At 41.1% G+C, this 14,884-nt stretch overlaps 1 protein-coding gene across 5 annotated transcripts in view; it reads right to left on the minus strand.

Annotated features, from left to right (window-relative positions):
* Positions 1-14,884, minus strand: part of RPAP2 (RNA polymerase II associated protein 2) — a 73,093-nt gene that overhangs the window by 40,839 nt on the left and 17,370 nt on the right. For all 5 annotated transcript variants that reach the window (XM_034778133.1, XM_034778132.1, XM_034778131.1 and 2 more), the window contains exons 7-10: positions 13,456-13,491; positions 11,535-12,477; positions 9,464-9,558; positions 7,131-7,211 (exon numbers count right to left, since the gene is read on the minus strand). In XM_034778133.1, the coding sequence (XP_034634024.1) occupies positions 7,131-7,211; positions 9,464-9,558; positions 11,535-12,477; positions 13,456-13,491 (1,155 nt within the window). The remainder of the gene's footprint in view (positions 1-7,130; positions 7,212-9,463; positions 9,559-11,534; positions 12,478-13,455; positions 13,492-14,884) is intronic.

The following is a 14,884-nucleotide window of genomic DNA, read 5'->3' on the forward strand; positions in this document are numbered from 1 at the left end:
GTACTGTCCCTGGTATTTGGGCCTTTCAATGCAGCCCATCTGCTTCCCCTGCCAGACAGAGTCCCCTCCTGACCTCAGCCCTTCAGCTCCCCCACTGTGAAGAGGAAGGGAGATGGGTTCTGGCAGCTGAGATTGTTTGACCACTGCAGTGACAGACGACAGGGGGCAGAAAGCTGCACCCTGTGAGTACTGGTGCCCATAGCTGCCGCTGTCTTTTGTTTTCAGGTTTTACCTATTTTCACTTTTTAAAATTTTGGAATAAAAAAATTGATAAATTCCCAGGAAATTTTAAAATAAAACCTGAAAATGTAAGGCCTTACCTATGGCATAGTGCTGGGAAAAGGTGTGAATGGATGATCAGGTGATAGCTTTACAGATGCCTTTGACAGGAACATTCTTGAGCAAAGCCATAGAGGTAGAGTGTGCTCCAGTGGAGTGGGCAGTCACCCTTGAGGGCGGATGCACTGTAGAGAGTTTGTAGCAGGACAAAATGCATCCAGAGACCAACATGGATAGTCTTGGGGTAGAAATAGGGGTTCCTTTCATTCTATCTACAAAGGAGACAGAGTCTAGGAGAGGCTTTGAAGGGTCTAGTTCTTTATAGGCAGAACACTAGTGCCCTCATAACATTTAGAGTGTGCAGACTAGCTTCCACCCTGGAATTGTGCAGTTTAGGGTAGAAGATGGATAACTGAATGTCCTGGTTAATGTGGGCGTATGAGGTGGTCTTTTCATAACTTTAATTACTCACATCTGGAGGATGAAGTGAAATTTGAGAGGCATTAAAACACAAACCCCTTTACACTGCTGAATAACCTCTATATGTTGGAAGCAGTTTATTGGAGTATGTTTAGCTATGTAAATTTAAAGCATATTCAAAAATCAACCACAAGAGGGGGAGGTTGCGTGCACTGAGTAAGTGACACTGGTACTTTCAGTAAAATTTAGTTAATAGTTAATATACATTTTAATTTTTTCACAAAAATGTAAAAATGAAAGATTCTCTGGGAAAAATGCAAATTCCACATTTTTCCGCGGCAAACGGATTTCTAGGATCCATGCTCATGACTCTCAACCAATATATCAAAACAGCCACTTGGTGAAGGTTGACAGCTAGATGACCACAGAGATGAAGCTAGATGGTCTTTTCTTTTGGAACCAAGATATTTTCTTAGGTGGTGCTGTTGCCTGTGATATGTTTGAAACTGGATGGGGCAGGACCTTTGGGCTGGTCTGCGGTCTGCTGTACCTGCTTTTGCTTGCAGGATAATAGATTCCTAAGTACTGAAGATTTGCTCTGAAGTGGAGGTATTTAGTCATGGTATCAATGAACAGCTTGGTGGCCTTGAACAGAAGATCTTCCATTGTGCTCTGGACCGTCCTAGAATACCATTGGGCTGTAACCAGGATGACCCACTGTCATAAGGTTTGGGGTGCAATCCAGACCAGTAAGAGGATGTGTCAACTGTTACCTGTAAGCCAGAGTGCCTCACAATGTTTGGTACTGTAGCTCCCAGCCTGTGATATTCAGTCAGCAACAAGCATGCAGGACAGACCTTGAGTGTTTGGGTGCTATGCAGCCAGCCTGGTTCAGCAGTTCTGACCCTAGCAGCCTGTCCACAGCCCCACAGCTCCACTCTGGCTTCCATCAGCCTTGGTTACAACTAGCAAAGTGATCCCAACACACTCCTAGTCCCAAATTTCCCCAAAACCGTGTGCAAGTGAAAACATGCATCTAAAAGTCTAAAACTAGCAAAGTACAGGCTTTGTTCAAGATGGTTTTTCTCACCAATCTGCACCTCTTCCAGAGGGGCTTGCAGAGACTCAACTATTCTTTTCATGAAGTCTTGAAAAGGTTTGAAGTCATCTGCACAGGAGAGGGGGAAAGCAGCATTACAGCCCCATCTGGAGAAGAGGAGGATTTATTAGTGGGTGCTGTAGCTTCCCAATCAGCCCTCAGTTCTTGCTCCTCAAAGGGTTCCTCCTGACAAGAGGACAAGTGAAGAGGGTACTGAGAAATAGTGTAGCTCTCTCTCCTCGTGGCCCTATTGAGAAGTTGTGCTCTATAGGACTGGTCTCCCCATATGTGGCCCAGGGATTCCAGAAGAGCCCTTGAGATGGGCATAGGGGAAGGGTGGTGGACCCTAAGGGTGGTCATACCAAGAGGGCTGTTGATCGGCTTGCATGTGCCTGGGTCCCGATGAAATTCTTTCAGAATAGACTTCTGGAGAGGGAGATCTGAACGAGCAGGTGGTGAAACCCGAAGATTTCTGGAGTCAGAAGAGGAGTCTTCCCCTCTATTGAAGGTGGGAGCAGATCTCATTGGTACCAGAGAGTGCTCTGGAGGAGTGGTTTTCTTCAGTACCATTAGTAGGGGAGACCTGGGCTCCTCAGAGACTAGGAGATTTCAGGAACAGGAATCTGCTCGGTACAGGGAAGGCAGGACACTGGAGAGCCGAGTCCGCTGTACCTGAAGCCACTGGTACCAAAGATGGCAAAGGGTCGTGATCGGAATGCCCTTGGTGATTGCGCCCTGCTGGAGGGGCAGGGACTGGGGCAGCTGGTGCTAGTACTGATCTCTTCGAGGTGGCAGAGTTCTTTTGCGTGGCTGGTTCTGAACCAGGTACTTCCATCAGTACCAGGTAGAGCTGTGTATCAAGAAACTTTTCAGTGTAAGTAGCACTAGAAGTCTTTTTAGTTGGAGCAGGAAGTGCAGTACAGGAGGGTCTAGAAGCCTTGACTGTACCTGAGATGGGACATGAGATCTCATTGTCGATTTCTGAGGCAAAGTACCCCCTTTCTTCAATGCCTCTCTATCAATGGACTTAGGTCTCTTCTTTTTTGAGCCCTTTGAGCTAGTCTCTGGAGCCGGCCATGATTCTTACTCAACAGAGACAGAGCCGTAGAAGTTGAAGGACAGCGTTGGTTGGCTGACCCTGACACACTGAGTTAGGGCTGTGGTGGGCCCTGAGTTGGAGGAAGGTTGCACAGAACCCACCATGGGAAGCAGCTTAAGTCTAGCCTCCCTCAGTTTCCTGGGTCGGCTTTCAAATCTGATGAAGATCTTGCATGTTGACATGATGTGTGTCGCCCCCAGATAGTGGGGATAGCTGGAATGACTGTTGCTGAGGGGAAAATGACCTTCTACATGTCTGGCAGGTTTAGAATCCTGACTGTGAAAAAGATGGTGGGGGGAATGAAAAGACCACACAATAAGTGTGCAAGGTAAGTAAAAAGTAAAATAAAAATACAAATGTAAGGATAAGCTGAAGTAACTGGAGCAACAGCAGGTCCAGCCTGCCTTATACGCCTCGGATTGGAGCATAACAATGTACAGCACACAGGCATGGACCACGCAGACACTCCTACCAAAAGTTTCTGATCAGAGGCACACATGTATATGCACACCAGAAGCGGAGTACCCACAGAAAATTACTCAAAGAAGAAAAAGCTAATTTTGACATGGGAAGTTGCAGGAGCAATAAAGAAGCCCAAACTTTAGGTAACAATTGGGTTAAACAGAAAACTCTGGGAAAGACAAATGCGTGCAGGTCATATTTCTTTTAGCATCAAAATGCCAATCATCTATAGTTTTACTTTGGTACATTTTCTCATTAAATTAATGTCAGCTCCTGCCTGAGTGATCCAGCATTGATCAGTTTCCCCTCTGGCAAGAATAGTGTGATGGCCTGATCCTTGCCTCTAACAGGAATAGGACACAACAAGTGGGAGACAAGATCCAAGCACACCCACAGTGCTTTTGGGACAAAACTTGGCTCTGAGACCCAACAATCTAGAATTTTCAGAAAAGAAGCTCTTTTAGCAATATAAGGGCTCGCTTACCCCAGGTATAGAACATACTGCCTCCCATGCTCCAAGAGGCAGGTGGTCACCTTGAAAGGAAACTTACAAATGAAGTGCCGAGAAACATAGGAATTGCCATACTGAATCAGATCTAGTATACTATCTCAGAATGTGGCCAGCACCAGATGTTTCAGATGAAGGTGCAAGAAAAGTGCAAAAGACAGTCATTGAATAACATGCCCTAGGAAAAGTTTCTTCCTAATTCCCATTAAGGACTGGTTTATGCACTGAAGTGCATAAGTAATTATATCCAAACTCCTGGTTTTTTGTCCATAATATAACAACTCTGGATATTCTTGTTATCTGTATAAAGTGTCGAATCATTTTTTTAAAATCCTGCTAAGCTCTTGTCTTCTGTGGTATCTTGGGACAAGGAGCTCTATGGGCTGATTGTGCATTGGGTGAAAAAGTATTTATTTTTATCAGTAGTTGGTCCAATAAAAGATATTACCTCACTCGCCTTGTATCTCTAACTTATTCACTTAGTCATTTAACCTAGATTTCTATGTAAATACCTAATTTTCTCTTAGTCTTTAACAAAGTGCCCTGACAGACTCTGGAGAGTTATTTGACATCTCAGTTTTCGTAACAAAAGCTTACAGGCACTGAGGGACTTTGCTTGGGAAGAACTATAACCATTCTGAACTGTCTCCAGAGATCTCTTTAGAGCGCTTCCCAACAGTGGTGATTGAATAAAATGCTGTCCAAAAGAGGCTGACCTGCACGTGTTCCTTCAAAAACCAATGGAGCTGAAAATTGCTGTTGCTCAGTTCACCACATTCTCTTTTACCCTTCTTTAACTAAACTCTCCCACATTATGGCCATGTGTTTTATCCCCTATGATGGGCCTTCAACAATTTTTCAGCCTGAAGTACTTCCAGTACACGAAGCAGAAAAGAGAACTTCTATTTGTCAGAGATGCCCACTCATTATTTTATTCAGCATTTCAACCCTATTACATAGTAAGTGGTACTTAAGGCCCTGAATCTTCCAAGTACTTCAGCAAATGGTTTAACTGTCCCTTGTGAGTATTCATGCTGAAATCAATGAGACTACTCATGTGAGTAAAGTTAAGCCTGGGCATATAAGCGTTTGCAGGATTGGAGAGCTATGCATCAATGACTACTGCTTTTATCCTCATGTCCATGAGGTAGTATTTGCCACCAGCTTCTGCTGCAGCAGAAGTCCAGGTACGGATGGAGAAAAGGCCCAATGAATTGTTCCTTCTTGCTAGGAGCAGTATGAAGGAAAAATAAATGTAGGTTTAGTTGAATTGATTCTACGGATAACTGAAGTGGAGAATTTGGCCCCACACTATGCACCTTGTATTTTGTAATCTTGTTCTCAGCAACAATGATGTGAATTCAAAATAATTACTTTATTTAGGGTCCTAAAGCACCTACCCATTGCTCTAGGTGCTACATTAAATTCAATATGTAGAAAAACAATCCCCAAACCGCAATTAAACACAAACCAACTGCCAAGTAAAGAATTCACCTAAGATTCTCCACATTAGAAGAACTCCCAATTAGCTACCAATGGCCTTCAACTCACACCTTATCCAAAAGTGTTGCAAAAAGGTCTCAACGTTAAGTAACTGAAAAGACAACTCAAACAACATCAGATGCAATTAATAAGAAAGATTTTGTTCTATTTTGTTTCAACACTAGAGATTGGAATACTGCTAAGGCACTGCTCCATATATTTAGATATTTAGGAGGAGTAAAAAAAAAAAAAAAAAAAAAGTGAAACATAACAATGATGAGTCCTCAGGCAGGTTGCAATTTAGATCATATTAACAATAAATTGGCAATAAAAGTTCAGTTGGGATATCGGGCAACAGATCCTAACAAATAATAATGAAGATGGTAAAATCTGTATGTCTAAAGCCTAATAATAGGGAGCCAAATTTAACTAATATGTCCAAAATTGCTTTCAGGTATGCTTTTGAAAGAAGTGTGTTTTGGTGCTGAGACACTACTGTGATGGGTCTGTTACAAAGGCCCATGGTTGGAGTACACCAAAATCCATGCTAGTTTCAGCAATCCAGAGAACTCAGTCAGGCTGAGGGGACTATTATGAATTTAGCATTACAGACTGACTAAAAAAATCCTACATTTCTGTAAACCCAGGTCATTCGTGTATGTGGGGTATACCCCTGCAACTCTAGCATACATGAAAGAAGCTCTTCCCTAACCCTTTACAAATTTTAGGCATAGTTGCTAGGAGAAAGTGTGGAGTTAATCAGGATTTATTTAAAAAAACAGCAATTATAGAAATTATAGAAATTAAATTTTAAAAAATTCATGCGTACCACCTCTATCACCATAAAAAAATGTTTTCTGTCTTTACAAGTCCCAGCTCTTTAGTCTAACCTGGTCCTTGAAGATGTTAGCCAAAATTAAGGGTTCAAGTGGAACTGACATTCTACTCATTAAAATATAAATGCCACAAGAAAAGAGTTTTTAAAAATTCTTGGGTTGCACTGAACGGCCAAGAGCAAAAACATTAACATCTAAAGTCAATGTCCTGAAACATGGCTTGGCCACTCATAATTAGCAATTACTATCACTCCCTCTTCTTGCTGGGGCTCAAGGACATGGAGCCTGTATTGAGTCTGTGTTGTGTCAGTGAAGAGAAATGGGCTGCTGACCCGCAGAGTGGGTAGGTGTTTAGAAAAGTTACCACCACCCTCTAGGTCTGTGCTGCCACCTTCCTCAGTGCTCCTGGGATCTAGGTTCACTGAGGCCATAGGGAGAGATTAAAGCTCACTGGCTCCCGGTGGTAGGGAACTAACACGGTTCTTAGTTGTTCTCTATCCTTCCCCTTGCAATCAGGAGTAGAGTGGGCTAAGCTTGACTTTCCTCACTGCTCAGGGAGTTGGCAGCAACCATCATTAATCACACCCCATAGCCCCATTTAGCCCAGCTGCAGGGTGCACTGAGGAAGTGACAGATCTCAAACGCCCATGCTTAATAGGAGATGACAGGGCAGTAGTATCTTTAAAGGACTCATCAGCATCCTCCTGAGACCACTGGCCTACTTCTTAAAAATATATAAAATACTCATAGTGACCCGAGCACAGTCAGTGGAGCAGGGGATGGGGCTCCCTTGTTAGTCCACAGGGAACATGATGTTACCTACACTGACCTACTACTGAAGCAGGGCAAACCTTCACTGTGGTTCCTTTGATCCTAATTCATGTGTGTCTACATTAGATGTTATTTACTCAATCAGGAAAAATCCCTGAAAAGACCAACACTTACCTGAAAGTTTTGACAAGATTTTTCAGTTCCATGTAAACATCACCTAGTGTAATCTGAAGAGGGCCCAAAACTGCAGGCAATCTGGAAGCAAAAGGATATCAGGTTATTTTCTTTCTTTCTATACACAACCATTTGCTCCTCAAATAGGGCCTTATCCAAAGCTCACTGAAATCACTAGAAAGACTTGTATTGACTTCTTTGAGCTTTAAATCTGGCATATAGCTTACATTTCAGATTCATTTATTAGAGAAGGCATTGCTGCAATGTCACTGCATTTTACAGTAGCTATTGGAGAAGAGCATAATAGGATATGACTTTTGATATACTTGCTGCTTAGCAAGTTATGTTATTAATCAGCTTCCAATGTCAGTTATGCCAAGGCATTCTTACAAAAGCAATTAGGTTTACAATATGGAAGACTAGAATTTTAAGTGTCAAAACTATTTCAAATTTGCAATATTTAGATTTCTTTGGTAGTGAAATAATTTAATTTTCTTAATTAAGTCTCCAAGTGGAGGATATAACACACCTAGGACATATCTACTTAAGAGAGAAATGGCATTTGTACCCCCCTTAAAAGTTTGCACCCAGCTCATAGCTGTTTAATTGATTTAGTTGTTAAGTGAATAATGTTCCTACTCTCAAAATTTTATTTGGGTTCAAAAAAAGTAGTCAGAGAAAATTACACAACTGAATTAGCAGCTAGGTGCAGAGAATATACCTAATATTATATAGGTATATTAGTAGCTGAGAGCCCATGTCACACATACAGAGCACAAAGACAGTACAAATTAAATTCACCCTTTGCTAGAAGTATGAGAAGGTTCAGCATAAGTGACAGATGTGATAAATTAATGAGGGAATGAGAACATGGATTTGTAATATAATAAAACTATTTCAAACCATGCTCTTGGTAGCTGTGATGACATTCACTCTGGCAGAAATACGGGGAAGTTTTCTTAGGATCTCTGATTAAAAATCATCAATTTTGTTACAATGCAGTTCTGATAAGAAATGCTAATGGAACTTTAAAAAAAAAAAGGGGGGGGGGCGGGGGGGAGGGGCTCATGCCAAGGTAGCCTGGGCAACACAGACAAGCCATAGCCATTTAAAAATAATAATGTTTTAGACTAAGTTCTTATTCATGGTCCTTAAACTGTTGTTTCTTGTCTGCACTGCTTAGGCAAAGTGGGTTAGCAGGAGACATTTTTATATGGTTTTAAACCTTGCTGGTTTAGCCATTTTTAGTGCCATGTATATAGGACCTTGAACTGCAATATGCTTTTTTCTTTAGTGCACAAAGGCCCTATCTATGATAAAAAGGGAATAATGTTTAGAAACTTAAAATTCAGTTTAGACAGGCTTTAATGTAGTTTGGCTGCCTACAGCCAATGGAGGCAGGGACAAAGCATGGAAAAAAAAAAAAAATCACATAAGCCTCATCACATTAGCCATGTATATAAGAAACCGATTCAGTGAGAACTTTGCTGGAACTATTTACCGGTTTTCAAAACTATGCTTTCTTCTGTGTAGATGTGGCCATATCTGTTTAGTGACAATATACTTGATACCAAACAAGACATAACAATACTTTTCCTGCCCCAGTTTCATTATAATTTCGAGCAAATATTCCAGTTCAGCTTTTAAAGTTAGTGTGTTAACGTTATTAGCAATACTTCATATTTTTAAGTCTATCAGAAAACTCTTTTAAACAAGGAAAAGAAGTTAGTTAGTTTTCCATCTAGACAATAAGATCATTTTGACTTCTTAAAAGCACTTATCCCTTATTTAAGCTCCATGCATATTTACAATAGCAAACATTAAAATCCACAAAATACATGAATTGCAGTGGAATGTATTCCACAGTTAAAACACCAACAACTCCCACAAGCCTGTGACAACCCCTCTCCCCCCACGCAGAGGGAGGATAATGAGCTTTACAACATGAGCAGAAGCTTACCAAACATGGGCTCTGACACACCTAAGAAAGGGGCAAGTTCCTTTTGTAAGATGCCCTGCCGGCAGGCCCTTCCTTTATGACCCAGGAGGTTGTCAGATTGAGCACATCCACTAACAACTACAGTTGTATCACACATAAAGAGACAATACCTCAAGCAACTAAATCCCAGCTCATTAAAGAATTTATGGTTTTATCTTATATTTTAATTTCTGGATGGAATTTAATAGGCAGTAAATGGACATCGCAGAGCACTTGTGTAACGTGCTCAATATATGTGGCACTGATTAATGAGCGGGCAGCCACATTCTGAGCTAATTTGGGCTGGAGACTTAATTTAGTCATAAGTACTCAAAGAGAAAGAAGGGATACTTACACTTTTCTCAATTTTTCAAGTACAATCTGCTTTCGAATCTGCATTTGGGCATGAGAATCTACAAGCGGGAGGATGGGATCACCCTGCTGGTCATCCTACATTAAAATACAAAAATATAATGAACACATGGTAGACATCTGAATTTTCAAGTCAATTTTTTAAAGTCAGTAAAACAAAGCAATATTGTGGCCAATTATTGATTGTTTTCCCCATTGTTAAATTTTACTGTTTCTGAGCAGAAAAAAATGGCACAAGTGCAATAAGTGTTTACATACATGAAAGGAAAGAATATTCAAAACCTAAAGGCTAGATTTTAGAAATAATGATCTGGCTTCAGGGTAGTGGAAATTGTAGTTGGACAGGAGTGGTTAGGAATTGTATGAGCTCCTGAAGGACTGAACTGTTAAATCAGGCCTTAATTACAATTTGCTTACTTGTTGAGATTCCCAAGTCAAGCCAGGCCTACCTATATTACTAATCTATTTTTCGACGACGAGCACTTCCGGGATCGATCCCAGAAGATCGATTGCTTACCGCCGGACCCGGAGGTAAGTGTAGACCTACCCTAACTGATCCCAGATAACATCGTCTTTCATTTTAAGCACACTACAGTTACTTTATTTAATAAAAATAAGCTTTTGCAAAATTACTCCTTCTCATATTGAAAACTTCCTAAAACTTAAAGAAACCCAGAACTACATACACCAACACAAAATGTGTAACCTAGTCTAGTCAGCCAGAGTACTGTCTCCATATGATTGAGACAAAAGGAACTGGATGTTTAGAGCTGGCCTACTCGTCTTGGAAGAGGTGAAACCTCATACAGTTTTACATCTCTTTGTGTCTATAAATCCTCCTACCAGAAGACAGACAGGAAGAGATGCAAAGCTCTGTGACATGATGACTTAATGCCTAGAAAGTGAAAAAGTTCCCAAAGCTATATGGTTCCTTGCAATATTTGAAATCTAAAAGGCTGGGAAGTCTCTGCGATTCCAAGGGAGATGTAGAGGGAAGCAGTTGCTCCAGTACTCTGAGAGCAGGGATGTTGGTTGTGTTTGGCCCTCGTGCAGAGGCCACAGAGGTAGAGTGGAGGAAAAGACTCATTCCACTCTTTCTTCCCTCTATGCATCTGCACAATGGCCAGATAGAATTAATTTAACCTTTAACATTCTTACATTAGTTCAGTTTAGCAGTGCTTCCTTTCTGTGCTTTATACCAAGTTAAAGCACACTTAAATAGCTGATTAGTCCATGGCATTCTGTAACGTAACAAGAAGCTGTTGAAAATGAACATGAGAATTCATTATTTTAGCTGGCCAAAATCTAGGTAACTGCTCAGGAGCTGACCATCCTTAATTATTGTTATTACTAGCTGAAAGCCCGTTCTGTCGCATAGATGTAAGTTGTAAAGTCATGTGCCTCCATTTACCAGTACATATGGGAACAGACTGCAAATCCTAGTGATGACTGAAACTGGTGACATTCTAGAGAAAAAGAGCTGTCAGCCATGCTTGTAACTGTTTCCATTGCTTCACACTGATGAGCCTGGGAGGTTAAATTCATAACTCTGCTAGACACTAAAAAACATGGATTCAACAGAGACACTGGATTTACGGCTTATTACAACAATCTGTAACACACTAACCCCTGGTTTTTGTCCTATGACTGCAGAGGTTTTAATGGGCCACTCTATCTTGAATGATCCTTTAGAATATGTGCTAACTACTTATGCCAAACAATCTGTTCCACCTTGGAATTAATTGTGACACTTGGAGTACCTTTCCCAGACCTGAAGAAGAGCTCTGTTTGGCAAACGCTTGTCTCTCTCACCAACAGAAGTTGGTCCAATAAAAGATATTACCTCACCCATCTTGTCGCTCTAATCACATGGACTCAGACATTCTAGCTTCAGAGTGACATACTGAAGGTGACAATACTGAAATTTTACTATGAGATTATTATCAACGTTTATATTGTGGTAACACCTAGAGGCCATATAGGTCAGTGCCCCATTGACTTAAGCACTGTATAAACATACAGAACTAAACAGTCCAGTTTTTCAGGATACTTACTTTAACACTGCTAGGATGCTCCGCTCCTTCCACCTGTGTTGTTGCTTCTTCAGTCAAGAGGCATTTTCCTTTATAGAATTCCTTTACTCTTAGTCCTAATAGTTCTGTTTCTTCTTTTAGTTTTTCATAGCTAGGCAAAGGTTTAACTGTTGCACCTGTGCCCCCAAAAGGCAAAGACTGGTTCAAACTGTTTTTAGATTCCCTTGTAGCAGCAGCAGCATCATTAAGGTCATCTGCTGTTTCTAAGTCATCCTCATCAAGTTCTTCTTTCTCACAGTTGACAGCTGATGTGTGTTCCGGTAAGTGTACAGTAGCATAGCTGGATCCACAGAGAAACTTGTAAGTTTCTTCAGTTCTCCATTCAATAAAAGTCTGCTTAAGCACATCTAACACATTACGTGTAGCAGTAAGGGAATCAACTGGTGCACTCATTTTAGGTTTGATATGCTGCTTTGATTTAGCAAGTATTTTTTTGAGTTGTTCTGCCCCCTCTTTGCTCACACCTAGCAAAACTACTTGTGAACCATTACACCTACTTTCATAGTTTTCTGCATTTTTTAAGTTTTCCGATATAATAATGTCTGAAGAAATGCCACTAACAGAACAAGAACTCTTTTTTTCCTGGATATCTAATTTGCACTCACTTAATTGTTCGGTGACATTTATCACTCTATGGTCTCCATCTCTATGCGTGGAGTTTATATTTTGACCAGGCTTCTTTTTGAGTATACTTTTTTTGTGCAATGGTCGCACCAGACTGGTTGCATTTGATCGATTTTCTGGTAGAATAGAGGAAACAAATTCTTGTTCAGTATCACTGCTGCTGTCACTGTATGTGCCATGGGAAGCAGAGTCACACTGGCTTGCTGATGTCTTAGGATTTTCAATATCTGAGACTTTAATGACTTCATCATGTAGTTTTACTTCTTCCCCAGACTGGCCACTGTTACAGAAGAAATAGACTATCATTAAAACACAGGACAGACTTCAGTTATAATAGCATTTGCAAACTAGATGATTTTGAATAGCATATATTTTAAGAATGAACAAATAATTTTGTTCTAGCAAAGGTGTATTATTTTATTTAACATTAAGAATTAGACCCTTACTAAGGGATCTAAATAAGATTTGTTTTCTAAGAAAAAAATTTCAAATGTAAAGAGTTTTAGTGTTTAGTAATCAAGATGACTACTGCAGATACTATACAGCAGACATCTTATGTTGCAAATGAGGGGTAGGGAGGAAAAGAAAAAACAAAATATATTTGCTTTGACAACATTTAGAAGAAAAAAGAGCACAAGGTCAGACTTATGCTGCCAAATTTTAGCACCTTAAAATTCTAGAGTGAATACAGGCATTTTAAGCCACATTTTTCCATTATATGAATGAAATACAGTATGCTGATTAAGAACAAGGGGATAGCAGATTACTTGTTTTTGCAGGAATATGCGAGTTTGCCCCCTAATGGCCAAATGCTGTAGAGGAAAACATGCAAAAAAAAAAATCACAATTTACAGAACTAACAAAGAGGTGGAAGCAAACAAAGAGTGGTAGGATTTATATATTTCAGATATAAATGTTTTATATTAAGACTCACAGAAGCTTTCAACACATATAATTGGTACCATTTAGTTTATAAAGGATCAATGGTACAAAATATGCAGAGTACAAACATTGCGTTTGTGTCAGGTTTCAACAGCTTCAATTAAGAGATACAGGCTACGAGCAGCTGTACACTAAATCATACAGATCAAATACTCTTTTTAGCATCACAAAGGAAAAAGCTAAACAAGGCAAATATTCTTTGTGTGGTCTGCAATAATGGTACATTATATATTGCAGCAAAACAGGAAATCAAAGGCTTCCCTTTCCAACTGTGAATACTGTACGTTAAATGTAAGAATCATTGATTCAGCTGTACCTTTGCCCCTCCTTCAGCAGTTCTATATCTGGTGGTCTGCCAAAAAGAAAAAAAGATTAAGGATTTAATAAAAAGGAATTTCAAAGGTGACACAGTAACAGATGTTTTTGAAACATCTTTTTGGAACAGTTTCCCAACAACTGATACTGAAAAATGAACAACTGGAGCTTTTATATACAGCATTAGGGCTGATCCCTGCAAACATTTAAGCGGGTAACTAACTTTATTCTTCTGAATAGTCCCATAGAACTCAAAGAGGGCTACATACACACACAAGCAACTTGACTCATGTAAGTGTTTGCAGGAACCTACCATTAGCAATTTTGAATAGGATTTCCACAATCATGATTAGGGGAAGTCTTTATGATACACCCCCCCAAAAAAACCCCCTCATTTTTAAACCATCTTGTATTCTAACTAGGGCTGTCAAGCGATTAAAAAAAATTAATCGCACTATTAAACAATAATAGATTACCATCTAAATATTTTTGGACATTTTCTACGTTTTCAAATATATAGATTTCGATTACAACACAGAATACAAAGTGTACAGTGCTCACTTTATTTTTGATTCCAAATATTTGCACCGTAAAAAACAAAAGAAATTGTATTTTTCAATTCACCTAATAGAGATTGCACTACAGTACTTCTATCATGAAAGTTGAACTTACAAAAGTAGAATTATGTACAAAAAAGCCCTGCATTCAAAAATAAAACAATGTAAAACTTTAGAGCCTACAAGTCCACTCAGTCCTACTTCTGGTTCAGCCTATCGTCCAGACAAACATGTTTTCTTACATTTGCAGAAGATAATGCTGCTTGCTTCTTAATTGCCATGTCACCTGAAAGTGAGAACAGGCATTTGCATGGCACTGTTGTAGCTAGTGTCGCAAGATATTTACACGCTGGATGCACTAAAGATTCATATGACTCTTCATGCTTCAACCACCATTCCAGGGGACATGCGTCCATGCCAATGACGAGTTCGGCTTGATAACCATCCAAAGCAGTGTAGACCAATGCACGTTCACTTTTAGGGTTACCATATTTTGTGCCTCCGAATGGAGGACACTCCACAGGGCCCCGGCCCCACCCCCAGCCCCGCCCACGCCCCCGCCCCAACTCCGCCCCCTCCCCAAAGTCTCCGCCCCTCCCCTGCTTCGGGAAGCCTGAAGCAGGTAAGGAGGGGTGTGGGGGGAGGAGGCGCGGCCCAGGCTGGGTCGGCTCGGGCCCTGGGGTGCCGGCCCACGGCCGACCACCCCCGGCCCGCCCAGCACTGCCGGCCCCCGGCGGCCCGGCGCACCCCCCGGCGGCCCGGCCCCGCGGGCCCGGCCCCCCAGCCCCGGACCGGCCTCCCGGCTCCCAGCGCACCCCCCGGCAGCCCGGCTCCCAGCCCCGCGGGTCCGGACCGGCTCCCGGCCCCGCGGGC

Source organism: Trachemys scripta, chromosome 8, assembly GCF_013100865.1.
Source record: "Trachemys scripta elegans isolate TJP31775 chromosome 8, CAS_Tse_1.0, whole genome shotgun sequence".
In the NCBI taxonomy this organism is placed as follows: Eukaryota; Metazoa; Chordata; order Testudines; family Emydidae; genus Trachemys; species Trachemys scripta.